The 24267-nt window shown below is 40.3% G+C and overlaps 1 protein-coding gene across 1 annotated transcript in view; it reads right to left on the reverse strand.

Annotated features, from left to right (window-relative positions):
- The window catches only part of CHST9 (carbohydrate sulfotransferase 9), a 77652-nt gene extending 54033 nt beyond the window's left edge, over nt 1-23619 (reverse strand). Inside the window, exons 1-2 of the mRNA XM_089517219.1 lie at nt 23561-23619; nt 19568-19790 (exon numbers count right to left, since the gene is read on the reverse strand). Of these exons, the coding sequence (XP_089373345.1) occupies nt 19568-19667 (100 nt within the window). The 5' untranslated portion in view covers nt 19668-19790; nt 23561-23619. The remainder of the gene's footprint in view (nt 1-19567; nt 19791-23560) is intronic.
- Between the last annotated feature and the right edge of the window lie 648 nt (nt 23620-24267).

The raw sequence follows: 24267 nt of genomic DNA on the forward strand, positions 1-24267 counted from the left end.
CATTTAGTTTGCAAAGGGATCTCCACACATAGGTCTTTAGGAACGACATCCTGTTAATAACTGAATAACTGAAGTCAAACAGAGGTAAAGGCTATCATCTATACAAAAACAGTTCACAACAGTAATAATAAAACCTCTAAACATCAGGTAAATATATAAGCATTCATAACTAGCTTATGTGGTTTAAATAACATTTACTTTTTGTAGAACCAGCTTTCATTTTATTTGTATTTTTTTCTTCCCAGGTGAGTTTAGAGAACATTTTAAAAGAAAAATGACATTAAGCCCAATTTAACACAGATCCAAATAATATGCTGTACCTAGCACAGTGCATTGGCACGTTCTCTTATTTAGGACTTTAGGCCCCTATGAGTCAATGTTTTTTGCTGTTCTTTGCTGAACAACAAAGACACAGAGTTCCTTCCAGCTGGTTTAATCTTTTAATATATAAAGTGCCTATTTGTACTGCTACCCTCACCATGCAACACACAATTTAAAAGGACAAAGTCCTTTGAAAATAAAACATACCCCAGCCCACCATATGATACTGTTTCTTCCACTTCAGGTAACTGTTTCTGTGAAATGTGCAATTCTAAGGCAAGGCTTAGAACACGTGCAGTTCTAAGCATGTATACACATGGAAATCATGCTTAGTTCAAAAGGCTGAATCTAGTATTGTGATTAATGGTCTTCTTAACATTTTGACAGAGCACTCCTATAGAGGTGGTATTCATGGGAAGCTCACACAAATGAAGGTGAAAAGAGGACAAGAGTGTTTGTGTTCTTTTCCACAACCTTTTGTTGCTTTGCTCAAAATTTCCTTTAGACTGCTTCCATTGTGAGGGAAAGACATAATGCCATAGTGAAGGAATGTCCAAGGAACAAAAGAGGGAAGATCAAGGGAAACTTTGGATCTACTGCATCCAAAGCCTACCCTTCTTTTGTTCTTCCTACCAGACAGTTGCCTGAATACCCCAAAGGAACCAGATTCCATCTGATCATGAAAGCGATGCAAGGTCAAGCCTGGTTAGTACTTGAATGAGGAACCATCAAGGACTCCCAGGTGCTCTAGAATACATTTCAAAGGAAGGAAATGGCAAACTACTACTGGATATTGTTTACCTAAGAAAACCCTATGAAATTAATGGGGTCACCATAAACTGCAAGCAACAGTCACAGCTCAACACCCTTCCAAGAATGCTGTGTCTTATCTGTGGAGAGACCATTTCCACATGCAGAAGAGATGGCCTATAGTTTTCTGTGGCCCCAGGGCATATTTATTAATGAATAAATAGCTCACCATTAATGAATGTTTATGTGAAGAAGAAAAAAGCAGCAATGACTATCTTCTGCCCCTCACCCAACTACCACTATGAACTAAGAGGGCAAACCTCAGATATTCCAAGTATAGTCTAAGCATTTCTCAAATAAATTTTCAGCCTATGGTGAAATATCACACAAAAGATTAATTCTCCTGTTGTTGTTTTTGTTGTGTGCCTTCTAGTAATTTCTTACTTATGGTGACACTAAGACGAACCTACTGTGGGGCCTTCTTAGCAAGATTTGTTTGTAGGGGTTTTGCCTTTCACCTTCCTCTGAAGCTTGGAGAATGTGACTTGCCCTAGGTCATCTGGTGGGTTTCCATGGCTCACACAGGTTTTGAAACATGGCCTCCAGAATTGTAGTGCAGTAAAAAAACAAACAAACAAACAAAAAAAAAACCCCTACACTGCACAGGCTCTCAATGCTTCTGTAAAATGAAGTTAATAGTAACCACTGGTTATTTAAAAAGTAGGAAAGATATCTAGAGCAACCTGGGCAGCAAGTGATTGTTGCTTTATGGTCTGTAAACTCAAATGGATGCAAGAGACCCAGTCTGGTTCTGCTTTGCAAGGTATACATGAAGAAGCAACTTAAACTTTCTCTACAGGACCTGCCTGCCCTTCTAAGTGTATTGAAGGCATTTAAATCCAAACATTCCATTTAACACAGACCCAGAACAATCTAGACAGTTCATTCATCACGGAATTATTTGAAGGTCAGGGATTTAATATCGGAGAAAGTGGATGTAAACTCTTTAAGGTATTAATGCAAAATCCTTGAAACCACAGGCATTGTTGACTCACATTCTGTCACATATTATGGTAAATAATTGAAAATAAAATACAACTTGCAAATAAATGAAATGTTGTGTCATTTTTTCTTTGATTAAGAAACCAAATAATCATTTAAGCCAGTAACTGCAATGGATTTTCATCCTATTAGTGTGGATTAAGGAGGCTTTTGTGCCCAATAAAAGGAATTTGTAACCCATTAAAATGACAATACATTTGCATGCGTTCTACAAATACTGGGGGGTGGGGGGAGATTTTGCCACATACATTCATATCTTCCATTTTGAAGTTTGCTTGATGAAACAGTACTAATGCAAAATATTTTTTTAAAAAAAATCATCTGACCTCTGTTGTTGTTAAATGCCGTCAAATCAACTTCAATTTAAAGCAACTCTATGAATGAGAGACCTCTATTAGCCCTGGCTATCAATTGCCTTGTTCAAGTCTTGCAGACTCCAAAGGTTGCTAAAAATGAATCCCATGGACTTTAAAAATGAAAAGGTGCATATTGAATAGGACATTATACACCTAATATTTGTATCTTCCATTGAGTCCAGTGCATTACAGTATGCACTGGAGAGAGAGGGGGGAGAGGGGGAGAGAGAGAATAAGGGATTGGAAAAATTTTGGACTTCAGCTCTCAGAATCCCCCACCCAGCTATGGAAGCAGTAGCCCCCCTGCCCTCCAAAACCCAATGTTTCCAAGCTCAGACAGATATGGATCAATACAACTGCATGAATATTTGTAGTCTCTTCAAGGAGCTGGCTCTGAGGAATAGTATCACACCACAATATGTATGTGTGTGTGTGTTTTCTGAGCTACACAGAGTGCTTCTTTAACAGACTATATGGGTTGAATTGCAACACATAAGGAGTGGAACTGGAAAACTGATCCTAATTTGTCTTCACTGTATCCTCCTCGTAAACTATACCAATAATTTCCCCCTCTGCTGTGTGATATTTTCTGTTTTGGGGTTGACAAATTTGAATGCAGTCATTTGCAAAACAACAATACACAATTGTCAATATGCAAAGAAAAAATTCTTCTGTTGCTAGATTTTCCTGACTTGAAGATTCACAGATTCAGTTGCACCCCTTTTATTTAACTGTTTGAGATAAGTAAAGAACTGAAGCAATAATGGAATAAAAACATCCAGAACACTGAACTTCAAATAGGTGCTGACCCAGTTATTTTATCTGAAACTGGAATGGTGATGAGACATTTTGATTATCTTGCACTTCACATGCAGGGAGAACAGAAATAAAACTTCCTGCCCTTCTTCAGAGATGAGAACTATACATGCAATTTACATCACTACCTCTGAGCACATCAACAGCTGAAAGTCCTTTCAGCTTGAGGCCAGTTGCATCATTTACCAAAGTGCTACTTGTACTTGTCATCTGCAATTCCCCAACAGCTTACTGAGTGTCTTCTGATCTGGGAATCTCATCTTTTGGAACTTTCATTACGGATTGTTTCATCATAGGGTTTTTGTAGTAAAAGAACGACAAAAGGAGGTTTATTGGTGCCTCCCTCCGAGCAGTACTAAGAACCATTAGATATGGTGCCCCTGCTGTTGACTGAGATCCTCTGCCAGTGTCACCCTCCACTAATGCTGTTGCCCAGTATCTGTTTGGCACAGTTAGTCTGACTCCTCAGCAAAACACGGGAGACCTTACCAGCAGCACTGCTGCCATCAGCATAGGCTCTTGACTCATATGTATACACATATATTCCTTTTTAGTTCTTTGAAAACCAACCAAACATGACTACTAGAACTGGCAATGATTTAAAATTATTTTAATTAGAGGAAAAAGCGATAAATCATTTTCAGTATCACAATCATTTTTTTATTTAAAAAACTGAAGCAGTGAATATGTCATTCTGCATGAAGTAGACATCATTTAGCTTGGTCTATCTTTTGATTTTTCAGATAGCATGATTATAGAAAATTCTGCCAGTCCATCTCATTTCTAACCTCATTAGGTGAGGCAGAACACATTCCGTGTGATCCATGCTATGCTTCTTAATCTACTCTTGCAGGAATGTGCTGCTCAATCGACCCCAAGAACCCTAGGGCCAAAAAGATCCAATACTTTAAACATTTACAAAAAATAAAGGAAGTGCATGACAGAAATATTTATATCAGGAATATAGAAAGGCTAGAGTGAAAATGGAAATACATCTCACAGCTAATTATGAAATAATGATGCCTAGATGACCACTGTACTTTTGACACTTTAAACATGAATCATTATTCCTACTTTAGCAACCAAGAAGAAGAAACATATAACTTTTAAAAAGATGAAATACACAGATCCCTCAAGTATACAGAAAAATCACACCAAACTATGAAGCATATATAATTACTTGGCCCCTAGGTTTAAGCAAATATGTTTGGGATTGCCTGGCATGCCCAAAATATACTTTAATATGAATCATTTTTAAAATGTAAATATTAATATTTAATAAATAAAAATGAAGGCATTTCCAAGTTCCACACAGATCTTGGCTATGCCTTTGAAGAAATTTATAAACTCTTCCTCCTGTACTACAGGGTCTTAATACTTTGCTGTTTTCTTTCAGTAGAGCTTATGGAGAATAATTCCTGATTTGCCTCTACAACTATCATGAAAAGGATATAATACATCTAATTTTTTTAACTACAGAAAATAGATATGGGAAGAAAAATATGCAATATAAATCTGATATATTTATATTTTCCATCTGTCTCCCACAATGACAGCTGTATTTCAGGTGGGAAACGTTTTGCCTATTTCAAATTCTAGCATTAGGGAAAAATGTACACATTTCCTTCCTAATGACTGAGTTTAGACATTAATAAATGTAATACCAGTAATTTAAAGCACATCTTTTACAGTGACAGAGCACTTCAATCTATTTATTTCTGTTTCAGTTTTTTATACAGATGTAAAAATGTCATCAAATGGGGAAAAAACATGCAAAACCCTCAAGGCATTATTACAAACAACCCCTACAAGGTACAGTATTCTTATTACATACAAATGTTTATGGAAGCTCTAGATCTTTTATGTGAGCCAGTGTGACATAGTGGTTCTGGAGTCCAGGGTTCAATTCCTAGCTTAGTCATGAAACCCACTGGGTGGCCTTGGGCAAGTGACATGCTCTCAGCGTCAGGAGAAGGGAATGACAAACTTCCTCTGAACAAATCTTGCCCCAAAAGCCCGAGGTTTTAGGGTCTCATAAATCGGAAACAACAAGATCTTTTATAAAGCAAACTACCCATATTTTTCAGAGAAATAGCCTAAGACAGTTATTGTTTTTTTAAAAATCAAGATAAAACATACATCAGAAAACGAATGTAGGGTCAAAAGTACTGAATAGAATATTTATTTATTTACTCATGTCCAAGTCAACCTCATGTATAAGTCGAGGTCAACTTTTGGGGCCAAAAATATGGATTTTCATATGACCTGTGGATAGGTCGAGGGTGTGCTCTCCTCAGCGTCTCCCTCACTGGACTTTCCTCACAAAAGAAGCCCAGCAAGAGAGAGGCTTTTGGGCGATCGCACGCCCACTTGGCGTCTCCTCAGCCAGGCCCCTTCGCTGAGGAAAGAGCCTCACCGAAGAGAGGCTTCTGGGGAAGGCGATCGCCCTCCCCAGTGTCCCTTTGGCGGGGCTCCTTCCCAAGGGAAGGGGCCTCGCTGAAGAGAGGCTTCTGGGGAAGGCGATCGCCCTCCCCAGCGTCCCTTCGGCGGGGCTCCTTCCCAAGGGAAGGGGCCTCGCTGAAGAGAGGCTTCGGGGGAAGGCGATCGCCCTCCCCAGTGTCTCCTCAGAAAGAGGGGGAAAGAGCCTGGCCGAAGAGAGTCTGCAGGGCACACAAGCGTCTCCCTCGGTGGGCTTTTCCCATTGGAGGGAGCCGAGCCAAGGGGGGGGGGCTGCGGGACAATCGATCACCCTTGCCAGTGTCTCCCCAGCTGGGCTATCTCTTGCAGAGGCAACCCGGCTGGGGAGAGGCTTGGTCAAAGTACCGCATTGCCCCATAGATAAGTCGACCCACGATTTTGGATGCCATTTTGAGGCAAAAATTTCTCAACTTATAGTCGTGTATATACGGTATTACTGTATATAAAATATTTATTAGTCTCCACTAGAGTAGATCCATTGAGTCAACAGGATTTACATAAGTGTGGAGAATTCACCAGTGGATTCAATAAACCTACTGTAGTTGGGACTAGCAACTGCATTTAGGACAAAGAATTTCAAAATCATTTAACTAGATTACTAAAAATTAAACATAAATAAGAACACTATAAGCATGTCTAGACCAGTCAGAGCATCGATTCAATGAACACTTACAACTAAAGCAATTTTTATAAATTCAACAACAAGATAAAATATTGTTTAAAAGGCCACAACAGAAAACTCACAAGTGCTTAGGGACTATCAGAAGATTATCACACGGGGGAAGAAGCGTCAGAGAAGAGCATTGTTACCACCATTATTGCACAATTGGGGTAAAGTTTTTCACATGACGTTGTCCTCCTATTCTTGTATCGTCATGGAAGTGTTGTGCTAGTGGGATAACTCATTGACAATTGAAGATTATCACACGAGGGCTATTTTACAATTTTAAAATGCTATTCTAATATTATTAAGAAAGAATGATTCAATTATGATATTAAAACGCTTACTTTCACACTGGTCGCAATAATGGGGCTTTAACGATTCACAAACAGTAAAAAGTACAAAAGTACTTATACATTCCACACGTTGGCAGAAGTTAGCAGAGAGAAAAATGGGTCCTCTCTCACTGCTGAGGGACTCTCCACAAAAAAGGGAGCAATTTCCCGGACAAACTGGGGATTCAATTTAGGAGATTATCCTCTTGTTGCATTCTGGTACTTGTAATTTAGGAAGGCCCATTTAGAATATCCAGCCAGAAAGCTCATAAGCTCACTGAACTACAAACTTCAAAATACAGCAGGAGGCAACAGCAGCAGTAAAAGTAGATTAGCCCTGTTTTAAGAGTGTGGTGCGATAATCTACTCTCCAGAAGTTTTAATAAAGAAATATCAATAGCGGTACTGAACTTTAACTCGTTTGCAATAGCGCTAATTAATCATGATCAGCAAGTCATTTATGTTTTTTTTTATTATCAGTGAGTTATTCCACTAGCATGACGCTTCCATGACGATACAAGAATAACAGGAGAGGAGATCGTGTGAAAATCTTTGCCCCAATTGTGCAATAATGATGGTAACAATGCTCTTCTCTAACACTTCTTACTAAACAGCAGTTAATCTTAACTATGATCAGTTCATAATAGATTCATAAATTACAGTTCAAAGATTGCCTGTTTCTATTAACCATAATTAAACAGACTAGACACAGTTTGTTCACATTTGATACCAAAGTGATTAGTGAAGCTTCACTGGGTAGTTTCGCTGACTTGTAATGAGAATTCTCCTCTTTGGAGAAGGCTCTCTTCCAATCTTGGCAAGGCTCTCACAGCAAATAATACATTTCTTCTTTCCTTTCACAAGACACTTGATAATTTATGCAGAGTTTCACTTGTAAAATAAACTCTCTAAAATAAATTCACTAATAAACTCTCTGTGTTTCCCCCTGTTTCTCTGGATGAACTCTCTAAGCTGCTAAATTCTTCCAAACCTACTACCTGTTCTCTTGATCCTATTCCCTCCCGTCTCCTAATCTCTATAGCCCCTTCTCTTCTGCCCTCACTCTTCTATATCTTTAATCTTTCTCTCTCTTTGGGTTCCTTCCCTTCTGACTTCAAATATGCTCTCGTTTCCCCAATTCTGAAGAAACCCTTTCTCGACCCCTCTTCTTTGTCTAGCTATTGTCCAATTTATCTTCTTCCTTTTCTTTCTAAGGTCCTAGAACGGGTCGTTTATTCTCGCTGTATTAAGTTTCTTGAAGCCAACTCCATCCTAGACCCCTTCCAATCTGGCTTCCACCTACGGCACTCTACAGAGACAGCCCTCACCAAGATCTCAAATGATCTCTTGCGGGCCAAGGCAAACGGCCTCTACTCTATTCTCATTCTTCTAGATTTGTCTGCAGCCTTTGACACTGTTGATCACTGTCTCCTGGTTGATTTACTTTCTGACCTTGGGTTCGCTGACTCTGCTCTCGACTGGTTTAAATCTTACTTGTCAGATAGATCTTTTGCAGTGGTCATGGGTGGTCAGACTTCATCCTCTGTTCTGCTATCTGTTGGAGTTCCCCAGGGCTCTGTCTTGGGTCCCCTTCTGTTCTCTCTATACACACTGTCTCTAGGTAAACTCATCAGTTCTTTTGGTTTCTCCTATCATCTGTACGCCGACGACACTCAGCTGTATCTCTCCACCCCTGACCTTTCGACGGGGCTTGAACAGCAAGTTTCTTCTTGTCTGACTGCCATCTCTCAGTGGATGCAGCTTCGGCGCTTGAAGCTCAACATGTCTAAGACTGAGCTTCTCGTCTTTCCACCTAAACCCACCCTTCATTATTCCTTTTCTGTTTCTGTTGACGACACTTCTATTCAACCGATTCATCAAGCCCGCAGTCTTGGCTTCCTTTTTTACTCTTCTCTGTCATTTATTCCCCAGATCCAGGCCACCGCCAAGACCTGTAGATTCTTTCTCCACAACATTGCCAAGATCCGTCCATTCCTCTCAATCTCTACTGTCAAGACTCTGGTCCATGCCCTAGTGGTTTCGCGACTAGATTATTGTAACCTCCTTCTAACAGGGCTTCCTCTTTCACACCTACATCCTTTAATCTCTGTCCAGGATTCAGCTGCCCGTATTGTCACATCCGCTTGCCGCTTTGACCATGTTTCTCCTCTTTTATCCTCCCTTCATTGGCTCCCCTTCCCCTTCCACATCCGGTACAAGCTTTTGTTACTGACTTTCAAAGCCCTCCATGGGTTGGCCCCTCCTTACTTATCTGACCTTCTTTCTCCTTACATTCCTACTCGCACCCTCCGCTCTGGTAGTCAGGGTCTCCTGTCACAGTGTAGGACTACCACTGCCCCCTCCCGAATTCGTCCCTTCTCGCTTGCTCCCCCTTACTCCTGGAACCTTCTTCCCCCACATGCACACCTCATCACTTCTCTACCCAGTTTCAAAACTGAATTAAAGACTATATTGTTTAGAGAAGCATTCCCAGAGGTGAGCCCCTCTCTGACCCAGGAAGCCTCCTTCTAACCATCCATCAAGAAGCCAAGCCCTTCCTCCAGTCCATATGCCTTGGTCCAGGCCTCGGAGGTGGAGAAGATCTGCTGGACCTGATCCTATTCCCCACCACCACTCCCTTCTCCTTTTGTGTCGTGTCTTTTAGATTGTAAGCCTGAGGGCAGGGAACCGTCTGACTAAAAAATTTATGTACAGCGCTGTGTAAACTTACAGCGCTTTATAAATAAATGTTAATAATAATAATAATAATTGTACAGTACTAGGATTTATAACACACTTTATTAAGCAAAATAAGATTGGTGTTATGTAGAATCCAGTTCAATATGACAGATTATCATGCTACCGTGACTTATTGGAATAGGATATTCCTTCACTGGAGTTAAAAGGATAATCAATCAGTATAGATTAAATAGGGAGTTATAATAAATGTATAGTTTGATTAATGATATGCAGCAGTGACCTCTAAAAGTTTTTTAGGCAGTTTAAAATGTGTATGTCAGACAGAGAAGAAGACAATCAATAATCAATACTTGAATATTTGCTATATATGTAAACCTTACTGAAAAAGTTTCAGTTTCAGAAAAAAAACCTTTTCAGGAATATTTTGTTAAAAATAATACTCATCTGATCCTTAGAAAGAGCTGTACATCCACACTGCAACTGTACAATTTTATCCTTGAGTGTCTTCAGGTCATTTCCAACTCACTGTGATATTAAGGGGAACCTATCACTTACAGTTTTCTTGGAAGATTTGTTCTGTGAGAGTCTGACATTGTCTTCCTCCATGGCTGAGAGTGTGCTACTTGCTCAAGGTCACCCACTGGGTTTCCACAGATGAGTGGGGATTTGAACCCTGGTCTTACGCATCTTAAATGTAAATATTTCAAAGCAAAGTAATACATCAAAACTTGAGAAATCACCTATTTAAAGCATTCTTCCTACTTTTTATTCCCTTCTCAAAGCCAAAAGAGAATGAAGAGAACTGACTCCAAATAAGGCAAAAAGTGCATACAGTTCACAAATCATAGGTCCTCTCTAGACGGGCCTTTTAGCACGTACCGAGAACGTGCTAGGGTTGCCTCAGAGCATCCTTTACAGATGCTCCCTAACCCTAGTACGTACTCTGTATGTAAAAATGGTGGTGCCCTGTACACATGGGCGCCGCCATTTTGACATGATGGCCACGGCACATCCAAACACCACGGTGTGGGTGTGACATCTTCGCACTGCGTCAGGCTGCTTGTGGCGGCCTAACAGTGGTGCAGAAAGGAGCTCCGAAACTCCAAAAGGCTGCCCTGGCCCCAATACGTGGCGCAAAGAGGCAGCTGCAGGCTGCCCCAAATTGGCGGTCTGTATCCTGCCTATATTCCCTGCTGTTGGATTCAAATACCACAACATTGGATCACACAGTGAGACACAATTATAAGTCAAAATGGCATCCCCAAATGTTGACAAGTGTAAGAATGCAAAAAACAATATATAATAAACTTTGAAGGGAAAGTGACATGGTACTTTCTGCAGATGAAATGACTTTTTTTTTAAAAAAAATCACTATCAATCTGAGGTCCTTAATAGGTTGCTTTCGTTGTGTAGGTCCCTTGTCTCCTAAATAATCATACGGTGAAACTCAGACCATGATTCTAGACTATCCCACCAAATACAGACTTGAATTTTTTTTAATGCTCTAAAGCAGGGGTTCTTAACCTATGATCAAGTCTGCAGACTCTGAGGGAGCCACAATGTCCTCACAGGGGTCTGCAAAGCTTTGAAGATATGTTGTTAGCTTTTATAATTAAAATAGCCCCATTTGAAATGTTAAGTTCTTGCCCAGCTGTGGGCACTGAATGGTAGACACAAGAACCCTAACCTAGGTGACTGAAGGACATCACTTCCTGGGATTAGTGACCCTGCAAACGTAACTTGAAACAACACTGCAGCTGGTGATTCTTCTGTTTTTGCTGATGGTTAATTTAAAAAATAAAGAAGAGAAAGAGGAGCTCAAATATGCCTGGAAACCCTGACCCAGAAATCTTTCTCCCTACTTTTTCCCTACTGACAGGACAAATGGACACTTGAAAAGATACTCTGCCTTTCCCCCCCACACTTTCATTTATTCCTCAGAGTAGAAAAATAAAGAGTTCTCAGCATTGTTTAAAAACAAAAAAAGAAATCACGAAGGCTTAATTTTTGGCTAACAAGGCTGAGAAAGGGTGAAATAGGCAAAACCCTCTAGGTCTTAGAGATGTCTGGATTGTTTTAGGAGTAAGAAGTCAGAGACTTCTTATTTTCTGTAAGACATCTGGGTTACCGAGAACATTTCAAGGATGGGTTGAAAGCAAAAAAAAAAAAAAAGGAATGTATGTATCTGCTACACTCAGAGACAGAGGTTGAGTTCAGGCTACAATTGTGGCTTACCATAGTTATTGCAGTAAAACTTAGCTACATAATGCCTGTTGACTGAGGATGATGTTCCACAGAATTCACTGGGGCTTACTCCTGAGTAACCGTACATAGGATCTCAGCCTTGGTGCGATGGCTTCAGGAATCTTTCTTGTGTGTTTCGAGTTGGTGCTTGAAGTAAACTCTGTGCTTTCATGTACTAGAAGTTTCCCAAAGTATGAATCATGTTCTGGGGGTTTGCAGATTCCACTCTGGAGAGTCTATTTCTCACTTTACTTTCTGGAAGTGCTTAATTATTTTTTGTTTGTTAAGTAAATGTGTCAGCTTTCCAAGTAGGTTCTGTAGCTGGGCCTTGAATGACAGTTTAATATGCAATTAGCAAATGAGCAATGCTGAATCTCCATGTGATTCCCCAAACTGATTCTCCAGATATTGTTGGAATGCAAGGCCCACAATCCATAAATCATTGGCCATGCTGAGTTCGGCTTCTGCAGACTGAAATCCAGCAGGAGCTGGGGACTCACATTTGGGAATCAGTGGCATAGCTTCACCTGTTTGCTTGATGCAGATCAAGCTTCTGTTTTAAACTGTGTCCTTGATGAGCAACTTTAAATAAATATTTAATGCACCTTAGGATTTTACATCTTGTGTTAAGTCTTGGTGGTCTGTGGCAATAAAAGCTATTTAAGGGGGTCTGTAGTGAAGAAAAGGATAAGAACCACTGTTCTAAACTTACCACTCTAAACTAGGTAACAATGTTTTGATCTCCTTTCTTAGTACACTACCATCTGAAAATACAAGTTAAAGACTTGCAAAAGCAAATGTGATGTTATAGAAGGCTTCATGGCTCACCAGAGGTAGCTGTCCTGTAACAGAAGCCCTCCAGAGCCCTTTAAGAGAGTGATGAGTTGACAAGTTTGTCTCCCTTTTTAAAAAAAAAAAACTGTGTGACAACAGATGTTTAGCATTTTGCTGAGCATGTGTGTCCTTTGAGAGGACTAATTTGAAGCTGTGTCATGCCTAGCTAAAGTTCATCCTCCTAGTATAGCACACACATCATTTTAATCAGCAATGAAACATAATTTACAGCAGACACACACACACACACACAAGTCCAGAACAGCTTATTGCAATACAGTACACTTTGCTGTTTATCTATACTCTCCAGGGCATCCAACTAGCTGCATTTTATATATGCTACCCAGAGAATTTCTTTTACCATACATCAATAAATATGTCTTGTTGAATGTCACAAAATACTGAGAAACTACATGAAGGTGTTCCTTGTTGCAGATCTTCATACTGTAATGCTGTAAATATTGTCATTAAAGTGGAAAAATAGCAATGTTTTTCTGACAAAGGTGCAGAAGAGAGTTTTAAAAATTGAAGGAGTTGGAGCAACTCCTCTATGAGGAAATTTTACAAGTCAGGACATTTTTAAAGCTTAGACGAAGGCTGAGTGGAAAGGGATAGAAATGTATACAATTATTCATGTTGTGGAAAAAATGGAGAAGGAGATATTTTTCTACTTCATTATATTAGAACCTGGAATTACCCAATGCAGCAGAATGGAAGCTCAAGGTCAAATAAAAGGGAGGTATTTTCAAAAAGTACAAAGCTCAACAGTTACCAACTTGGTTGACTTTAGAAAGCGATTATACAAGGTTACATAGCACATTTTGTTATGCTACAATGCCAAGAGATTGAAAATTAGGTTATGTAGCAAAACCTAGGGAATGGCGCAGCCGTGACATCACCACACCATCTCTGGCGCTTTGTGGCACTGCAGCGGCACCACAAAAAGGAAACGCTTCTGGGTGCTTCTTTTTTGCTGTGCAGCAGCACTGCACAATTTAGTTGTTGTGGTGCTCCTGCGGAGCAAAGAGAGACACCGGGGAGGCGCCTCTTTTTGGTGCTCTGTACCGTGCCAAAGTTTACAACCAAGCATCTGCATCTCTATTTATTTTTTTTGCCATCCTCTGAGTACTCAGTTACTAGACTTAACATTCCTATAACAATGAATGTGCAAACGAATAAAAGTAATTCTTCTGCTTCAGTCTCATTTTTGCTGGAATACCCCCACCCTGCATTGTAAATTACAGTGTCCACCCAGCTAGATTCTCCTATTGCCTCTTTAAATACTTTTCTTTTCTACTTAAAATCAATTATAGAAAGATAAACATTATGCACACTGGGTGGTCTATTCTGACCACAAGGTTAAATACCATGTAATTCTGTAAATTCCATTTAATCAGAAGCCATTCATTTCAGATAAGTGACTAACAATAGCTGCTTTGAGATTTTTCAGTGTATTAGTTATTAACTTTTAAATTCATAGAAATCTAGACATATTTTCTTGCTCAACTAGTAATTGCAGATTATATAATTGCCATATTAAACCTCATAGCCATTGTTTATGTCTTAGATTTGTGTCATTTCTGTGTCATATAACACAATTTAGCCCAATTCTTAAATGGTTATTGTGTTCTTTTTCTGTTGTTTTCTTTTTCTCTCTTTTGGAGGCAGTTATACAACAGGCCTTGGTGATGCTTGCTTATCTAGTGAACGCCTTAGACACATGTATGCACACATATAATGATCTCCCTTGGGACAGATTTGCAAAATCGGGAGATTAAGGGTGTATCCGCACTTCAGAATTAAAGCAGTTGACACAACTTTAACTGTCACCACTTTATCCTACAGAATTCAGGGACTTGTAATTTGGTGAGAGATTCAGCCTAGTCTGCTGAAGAGCTGTGGTACCTCAGCAAACTACAAATCTCAGGATTCTGTAGGATGTCATAGCACTTAAAGAAGTGTCAAACTACAGTACCCTAAGAGAAGCATGCAGTTAAAATCAAGAGGTGGGAAGGTAAGAAAAGTAGCAGTTAGCAATGTTGTGAGGTTTTTGAGATCCCTTATACCTGTATTGACAATGGACAACAACTATAGGTCCTTAATTCCTGAACAGGACAGCTGTTCTTAACCATGCAGCTCCCTTGTCTCCTATGCTAAATGAATGGCCTGAGAAGCAACAGAAAATAATATCTGTACCACTTCACTCTAAAGCCTGCTGCGACGTTTTTAACAACTTCTTTGCGGATAAAATCTCTCGGATAAGGGCTGATCTCGACGCCAGTACTTATGCAGATCATATAGGAGAGGTGTCCGAAGCGTCCGTGGTCCCTCTTATACTGGATCACTTTGAGTTTGTTAGTACCGATGAAGTGGACAAGATCCTCCGAAGTGTTAGGAGGACGACTTGCTCTCTTGATCCCTGTCCCTCATGGCTGGCAGCTCAGGGGGGAGATGCAGTGCGACTTATGTTACACCGCATAATCAATACATCTCTAAGTGAGGGTCAGTTTCCAGCTAAATTAAAATCAGCAGTGGTTAAACCCCTGCTAAAGAAGCCATCCTTAGACCCCCTGCTTCATAATAACTATAGACCCATCTTGCTGCTGCCTTTTTTGGGGAAGGTGATCGAGAGAGCAGTCGCCTTCCAGCTTCAGTCGATCTTGGATGACACCGATTTTCTGGACCCATTTCAAACCGGCTTCCGGGCTGGCTATGGAGTTGAGACTGCCATGGTCGCCTTAGTTGATGACCTCCGTCTGGGCATGGACAGGGGGAGCGTGTCCCTGTTAGTGCTTCTGGACATCTCAGTGGCCTTCGATACCATCGACCATGGTATCCTTCTGGGACGCCTGAGGGAGTTGGGAATTGGGGGCACTGCTTTGCAGTGGTTCCGTTCCTACCTCTCGGGCAGATCCCAGATGGTGGAGCTGGGGGACTGTTGCTCCGATAGGAGGGCCCTGACATCTGGTGTCCCTCAGGGAGCGATTTTGTCCCCTATGCTATTGAACATTTACATGAAGCCGCTGGGAGAGATCATCCGGAGACATGGGGCGCGGTGTTATCAGTACACTGATGACACCCAGATAATTTTATCTATGTCTCCGACTGATGCAGTAACTAAGGATGGCATCTCTCCTCTAGATGCCTGCTTGGCGTCGGTAATGGGCTGGATGAGGGAGAACAAACTCAGTGTGAATCCAGGGAAAACGGAAGCACTGGTGATAGGTTCCCCGGTTTCGGGTGGTGAGATCTGTCACCCGGTCCTGAATGGGGTCACGCTCCCCCTGAAGGACTCGGTGCGCAGCTTGGGAGTACTCCTTGATTTGTCGCTCCAGCTAACTTCTCAGGTGGATGCGACGGTCAGGAGTGCTTGTTATCAGCTACGGCTGATACGCCAGCTGCGTCCCTACCTGGACCGAAAGGACCTTGAATCTGTTGTACATGCTTTGGTAACCTCTCGATAAGATTTCTGCAATGCGCTCTACATGGGGCAACCCTTGTACCAAACCCGGAAGCTGCAATTGGTGCAGAACATGGCAGCCAGACTGGTCGCTGGTAGCTCCAGGTCGGACCATATAACACCTATTTTAAAAGATCTTCATTGGCTGCCTATTTGCTTCCGAGCTCAATACAAGGTGTTGGTTTTGACCTATAAAGCCCTAAATGGCTTGGGCCCAGGGTACTTGGAGGACCGCCTCTCCCCACATAATCCGCCTCACATGCTCAGAACTTCCGGGACCAAATTGTTGGAGGTCCCTAGGTCCAACTTGATGCGGACCTCACAGAGGGCTTTTACTACTGCTGCCCCTTCTCTCTGGAATAAGCTCCCTGCAGAGCTTCGCTCCGCCGCCTCATTAGCTGTCTTTAAGACACAGCTGAAAACATATCTATTCCGGCTGGCCTTCCCACCTTAGACTGTCTGTTTTTTCCTGCTCTCCTTTTCCCTTTCGACCCCGGACCGTTGTAAACTCCTTCTCTCTTCTCCTTGCCCCTGACATGTATATTTTATTGTCTTCCTGTTCCGTTTTTGTACTAATGTTTTTAACTGTTATATTGTATTTTTTATCTTGTATTGGAATGTTTTAATAATTTTGTAAGCCGCCCTGATCATACCTATGGAAGGGCGGGGTAGAAATAAAATTTATTTATTTTTATTTTTTATTTTTGCTTTACTTCTCTGCCCAATACCCATACAATAAACATTTGTAAGGAGCCTCTCTTCAACCACCCCATACCCCACTAAGTGCAGGGATTCCAGATCAAAAGCATCCCCAACAAATGACTGCCTGTCTCCATTTCAAGAACTTCCCAGTGGGAGAACCTATCCACAATTCCATTAATACCTATATGCTATATCTGGTACAGCCAGCTCATTAATAACAATATGCTGTATTTTTATATTATATGTTTGCTGAGACAGGAAGCATTCATTTTAATATTTTCAATAAGATAGCACATACAAGCATGTCCTGTTTATGGGCTTCTTACAGGCAACTGATCAGCCACTGTTGTTGGCAAATACTAGACTATATAGAATGCTAGACAGAATGGTGGTGGTGATCAGCATAATTATTCTAATATTCTTAAACTGCCTAGCTTTCATTATGTTTTAATTTCCAATAACTCTATAATTATCCATCAGGAATGGGGCAGAAATTCATCAATTTCCTGAATAAGGTTGAATTTGGCGTTCTTGACCCTTCGAACTACTAAGCAGGAAGAAACGCAGCACATAAAAATTTTCTGAAACTTGTCAACTTTTGTTCCCAGCAGAACATAAAAAGCACACTTTTCCAGAACTCTGCAGTTTTGCAGAAAAACATACACATGCAATCTTTTCACTATGCACAGAAAACTGCACAGCTTTCTGAGGGGGGAGGAACCCTACTTATGTCATTTTTTGCTATATAAGTGAAAGTGTGCAAAATCTGGAACTAAATTGCATCGTACATTCCTATGCAAAATATGTGATGAAGACTGAACATTGTGGCAATTCAGGGTGGTGGGAAAAGTGATGAAAAATCAGAGGGATATAGATGGAGGGAGAGTCTGAGCGATTTTAAATAATTTATACTTAGACACACTTTACACAGGAATTTGGAATTGTCAAGGGGAAGGGAAGATAAGAGAGCTAGGTTTGAGCACTGGACTACAACTCTGTAGATCAGGATTTGAATCTTGCTCTACTATGGAAACCCACTTTGTGATCCTGGACAAGGCACATTTTCTCAGCCGCAAAGGACAGCAAAGGAAAACCTCCTCTGAAGAAATCTTGCCAAGAAAACCCTGTGATAGCTTTACCTTAGGGTAGCCATGAGTTGGACATGACTTGGAGGCACACAACAACAACAACAACAACAGCAGCAGCAGCAGCAGCAGCAACAATGGGAAAATAAACAATGCTCCTTGGCAACTGGAAAAGAAACCTGGGCTGACTGAAATGTTGTGCAATGTAATGGGGAAAGATGGATCCTCAAACCAGGAGGGAAAGGCTGAGTATTTGGCAAGGTAAAGGCATCATATTGTAACAGAATCCCATGGGGGACTGATGCTATAGCTTTGGTGATTTGATATTGTGCAATCTAAATGCTACAAAAAGAATGGAGAACGGTAAACCACCCTTGGTCACAGCCACTCTTGTTTGGTGACCTATCCTCCTGTCCATTTCATATACAAGTTCTCTTGGTTTTCAGCTTCTCTCTTTTTGTACCACCACATTATTTTTGGATTTTTCTCTCTCACCAATAATGAGAATGTGTAACTGCATATTTAGTTATTCTTCTTTCAGTAGTCCATCTTGGCCCCCTTTCCTTGTTCATTTATTTATCAGTGTAATCCCACCTAGCATTTCTTTACATTTATTGAAATCAGCCTACCTAACCATTCAATATATGTACACAAATCCAACCATGACTCCTACACATTTTAATTTTAATTAAAAATTATCCAGCTTTCCCCATGCAGAAAGCCCTTCTTCAGCAACAACATTAGTCCCATCTCTGCCACTAATTGGGAATGACACCATGGCCTAAATCCACGTGCCATCCCCAAATAGAGCAGACCAGGTAAATCAGTTACTGAGGAGTAGATCAACACTTATGTACATGCCAATGATTCAATGGATCCATTCTGGCTGGGACTGATTTAGGACAATACTAGATGCACAGCAGAGTAATTAAGAGGCTGTACAGACCAGTGTTATTTTTATTTTATTTATTTATATTTATATTATTTATACACCAGCCTTGGGGCAAAGTGGGGGCATGGTGTCCGCATGACACATGCCCCGACACTGCCCTGATGCTGCTGTCATGCTGTGCGCCTGACTGCACGGCAGGCAGCATCACGGGCTCATTTGGCACTGTGTCTAGATGATGCAGCGCCAAAAAGAGTGCCGAAAAGTTCTGCCACTGCAGCAAATGCACCTTTTCCCCAGCATGAAATCGAGTGGCATTTTGACATTCCTTCTAGCATCGGGGAAAGGCCGGATCAGGGCTGCAGCATGAAGTTGCCGGGGTCCTGATCCAGCGCTGAAAGGGGCAGTAGCAGGACACTCCAATGAGCCCTGGTGGTGCAGTGGTTAAATGCCTGTATTGCAGCCAGTCACTCAAAACCATAAGGTTGCAAGTTCAATACCAGCAAAAGGGCTCAAGCTCAACTCAGGCTTGCATACTTCCGAGGTTGCTAAAATGAGTACCCAGATTGTTGGGGGCAAATAGCTCACAGTTGTAAACTGCTTAGACACTGTTAGTTCAGTATGAAGTGGTATATAAATGAAGCTGTCTGTCTGTTTGTTTGTTTGTTTGTTTTGGTCTGTTTAGCTCCTAGGTCTCCAGTCATTTGCAGGTTTTTTCCTTCCAGGGATTCCTCCAATAAATTGTACCTTTTTGATTCTGTCATTAAAGGTTCAATAATCTCAGGTCCAATAACATAAGGCACCATGTTCACTGACAGACCTAAAACAGAATAAAGAAAATCCTTGTCTTGACCTAGTCAATCAGTTATGTTACCTGTATGTTGTTCTTCAATCCAGGCTTGCAGATACATGAAGAGGAGTAGACCTGCTACTCCAAACATCAGTACAGATATATAGACTAATTTTAGGTTCATGGCCCTACCAGAGGACTACATTTCGACCAACTTCAGAACTGTCTGTGGCTCACTTCATGCAAGTTTCCACTTTACTTGGAATATTTTTCTTCTCTTGTTTTTTGTTGTCCTGGAAAAGCCAATCTGTAAAGACACAAGAAAGATATTAATGTTCTAGTGTGCTTTATGTACTAGACAACAGCTCTTCCAAAGCATATTGTTTTCTAGATCTACAAATTGAAGGGAAATTTGCTCCTGTTCATTCAAGCTTAATTTACAGCACTCTACAGCTGTGCTTACTATAAATCTTATATATTTTCAATTTAGATTATATCTGCATGGACCCAGTGGATTAGATGTATTTTATGCTAACTTTAAATAGATGTAGTCCTGTGAAGTAGTTGAAGGGGTGGAAACAATCCTGTCACATTTGCAGATGGCATAGGATTGCTCAAAAGATATCAAAAGACATTTTGAAATTTAAAATGACTTTGATCAAATGAAAAATTGGGCCAATACAAAATGAAGTTTAATGAAGAAATGAAAAAAGGTACAAAGAAAGAAAGAAAACAAAAGAAAGAAAGAAAAGTAGGCAGAGGCATATGGTGAAGAGTATTTTGATTGATAGCAGCACATGTGATAAAGATCAAGCTGGTAGTCAATATCAAGTTGAACAGAAGTAAGCAGTGTGATGTAGCTGCTGTGCTGGCCAAATGGCTGTAATAAAGTTATTATTATGTAGCTGCAAGAAAGCTAATTTGATTTTAGACTGCCTTGGTATGACTGTCATTACCAAATTAGAACAAGTAGTGATTCCACTAGTTTAATCCCATCTGAAATAATGTGTCTAGTTCTGGGTGCAGTACTTTGAGAATAGTGTACATAACAAGTTCAGAAAAGCACAACAGTTGGTTTCAAAAAGCTCTAGATTTCAATTCTTTGGCTGTTGACAAGACAACTGATATGATAGCATCTTTACTGTTGTTGTTGTTGTGTGCCTTCAAGTCATTTCCGATTTATGCATCTGGCAAGATATAATGTCATGTGGAATTTCAGGATCTTAACATCAATGAGGAGCTGTGGTAATACAGATGTTGCACCACCCATGCCTGGTTTGCGGAAGGGACTTACAGGCCCTGCATCAGATTCATCCAAATGAATAGGTACTACGGCATGGCACTATCCCTCTGGAGATTTATTGTATAATTTCCTTTGGAATGAAAACAGTCATTCCACATTTGCTTTACCAAAGCTAGGAAACTGAACAGTTATCAGTTAATGGAGCTACTGAAAGGCCTCAAAACAGAGTACTGAGATTCAGTTTATTATTATCTGTCCAAAATTCTGAACTACACAGTAGCAGTGGCCAAATGATCAATTTACTTTAGCTCAAACACTCACTTACCTGAATAAAATTAACTAACAAGAACCTTTCTAATTAAAAAAGAAATCATTTATAAAAAATCATTCATAAAAATTATAAAAACAGAAAAAGATTGCATTCATTAAAGATGTCTATAGTGAGACATATTTTGGAAGAAGCATATACAATTTCAGAATTCACTTGATAACTGAATAAATTAATGCAGGGAATAATTTTCCAGAGGTTTTATGGCATATGTCTTTGCAATCCATATCACAGTGGCCAGAGAAGTCACTTGGGGGGGGGGGGGGAATGAAGACCCAAGTAGGTGACACCCTAAGAGGGGTTGACACTACTGCTTCTCAAACATGTGCCATTAAAATGCTGAAGAGATGGTGTGAGTGGAGTGAGTCTCAGTGGGAGGAGAAAGGAGAGGACCCAGGTATTTTTTTAAAAAAAATAATAAAATCTCAAATTAAAAAAATTAATTTTTGTAAAAATAAATTATTACTTTTTAAAAATATCATTAAAAACTTAGGGTCTGCTTTCCTGCCCATCCAGCCATCCTTGGTTGTTTGCAGCTGGCCTGTTTATCTCCTCACAAAAGATGGAGAAGAGGAAGAGACAAGTGGGCAGCTGCAAATAATCACTGGTGGGCTGATGGGCAGTATGCACCTTTCCTCTCTCTCCCGAACGGACAGCCAGGCTGAGCTGAGGCATCAGGGATGGACACCTGCCCTTCCTCCTCTTCCTCAGCCTGGCTGTTTTCTCAGGAGATAGCTGGGCTGAGGAGAGGCTATAGGGGCAAGCATCTGCTCTTCTTTCTCCCCCCCCCCCCCAGCCTGGTTGTCTCCCAAAAGAATAGCCAGGCTGAGGAGAGGCTTGATAAATATATTGACCCGTGTATAAGTAGACCCAGGATTTGGGGGTCAATTTTTGGACACACATTTTTTTATTTATAGATGAGCATATACGGTACATATATGTAAATACATTTAGGCTGTGGATATATTGTAATTTTTAAATATAATTTTAACTGTGCTTTTTTATGTCACAACTATTACCATTACATTCAGTGCTATATGGGAATTATGATTTATCAGTAACATAATACAAAAACATTACTATGGATTCTGTATGATGTGGTATAGGAGGAGATCAATGGGAGGGTGACCCCATTACTTACTGCGCCAGGTGACACCAACCCTAGTGATGCCACTGACACTGGCTCCACAGTATTGCACAGAGATCTGAGAAGAATTAAATTCCACTCATATAAAATTTGAGCACAGTATCACCTCCAAGGTGAAAAGATTTTCAATGTAATTTTCCTTAACAAAACTGACAAAAAACGGATAAATTTTCTAAAAGCATTTCATCTATATCTATATAGTAAATGTGTTTAGTCATCCCATTATAAATATGTCTAGATTTTGTCTGATTCATGAAGTGTTCACTGCATTAAAAGAGATACCTTTCAACCTATCTTTTAATTTTGGATCAACAGTGGGAAGTAAACATGCTTTTGTGCCACTACCTGATTGTCCCAGATGAAGCAGGGAGCTGTGACCAGTACAACTACATAAAGGTGGTTTATGTGTTACTCAGAAATGCATGCAATGCACTATTTTGATAATATGAGCAAAACAGGTTATAACTGATAGGATGGAAGCAGTTGGTAACCTCTATTGATATCTGCTCTTCCCATGTACACATCATTACAATGTAAGATTTATATATGCAGTGTAGTAAAAATGCCCTTTGCTCTCCAAGCAGTTTTCCTGATATTAAAGCCACATAAGTCTGCCAGAAATCTTGGACTCCCTTAGCCATCAGGGCCAGTGGTCACCACTGCTGGGAGAAGCTGGGTTTTGTAGTCCAAAAAAAGAGAGTAATATTTGCAATCTCTGCTAGAATAGTCACTGGAAAATATCAACTAAGCCAATCAAGATGTCCATTATATCAACTGCTATTAAACAAGGCTTTCTATTTCAGGCTTTGGATTCTGAATAGAAGACATGATTACACATCGATAGTGTGCTACCTCGGTCAAAACAGTTTTTCCCTATCCACTTTGGCTGTGGCTTGACCAAGCTGCCATCCCTGTACTGTCCCTGCCTTGAACTGTGAACCAAGCTTTATTAAAAGTCTGTTTATGATCTACAGTCCGTGGAAACAGAAATGTTAAAATATTCTTGCAAACAAAATCTTCCTGGATAGTGGCCCCAAGAACTAAAAGCGTGACCATGTTTTCTATGCCCAGAGTACCCAAGCAGCTATCTTGACTGAACAGTGTGACTGTATCACACAGGGCTTTTGTCAAGATGAACAGTTAACCTGAACTCTTTGGAGGCAGGGTGATATATTGATGCAGTCATATAGAAAGCAAAAGCAAGCCCTACTCCCTCAGCAACATTCATGCAGCAGCTCCTATTTAAAGCACAAAGCTCTACAAGGCATACCCATCAAGGAGTTATTTTTTATTTGCCACTTCAGCACTCATTGATTTAAACTACACAAGAAACAGCACTGTTACAAGCCACATTCTTACCAGTGGTTTCAAGCAGAATAGGCTCAAGCCCAAATCTTTCTGAAGAATAATCTTACTTGCAACACAGAGCCTGAGGAGAAGGAAATCATTAATTTAAATGCCCTTCACCTGCCACTCAAAACCAGCAGGATGTTAGGTTACAAAAATGCAATATAGAACCTTTTGTAGAATGCAGTGGAAAATAAAGCTACTTAGAGATTGCTTTCAAATTCTAGTACATTGTAATTCAATTGAGTGTAGTACAGAGAGAGTATTAAATTGTGTGTGGGGTTGGGGCAAACTTGTACTGCCAATGGGTAGAATGAGCCTCTTGAAGGGCTATTCAAGTAAAAAGTTTCCAGCAAATTAAAACAAAAGTAATAAGGTATAATAAGTCACTTGGGAACAATCATTTGAAAAAATATTATTTGATGTTTTGTTTGCTGTTCTGATAAAGAGTTTCTATTTCTAGACCTAGATGTCTGCAAAGAAAAAGGCCTATAAACAAGTTATTATCAGATTATCTGTTGAACACCATATGGTTTGCAGACAAATGCAATTACATGAAAACACCAGACTTTTAATCATTTTCAGCTTTTTGGATTTTATTAAGCAAACTGTCAGCATGTAAACAATAGCTGCTGAAGGAGTGGCTCCCCCCCCCCCCCTTTTTAAAATCCAGCTAATAAAGTGGTTATGTATTAGCAAAATATGTAAAGAGAACTAGC

This window comes from Sceloporus occidentalis, unplaced genomic scaffold, assembly GCF_023333645.1.
Source record: "Sceloporus occidentalis isolate IW3139 unplaced genomic scaffold, rSceOcc1.0.p SCAF_3, whole genome shotgun sequence".
NCBI classification, from domain to species: domain Eukaryota; kingdom Metazoa; phylum Chordata; class Lepidosauria; order Squamata; family Phrynosomatidae; genus Sceloporus; species Sceloporus occidentalis.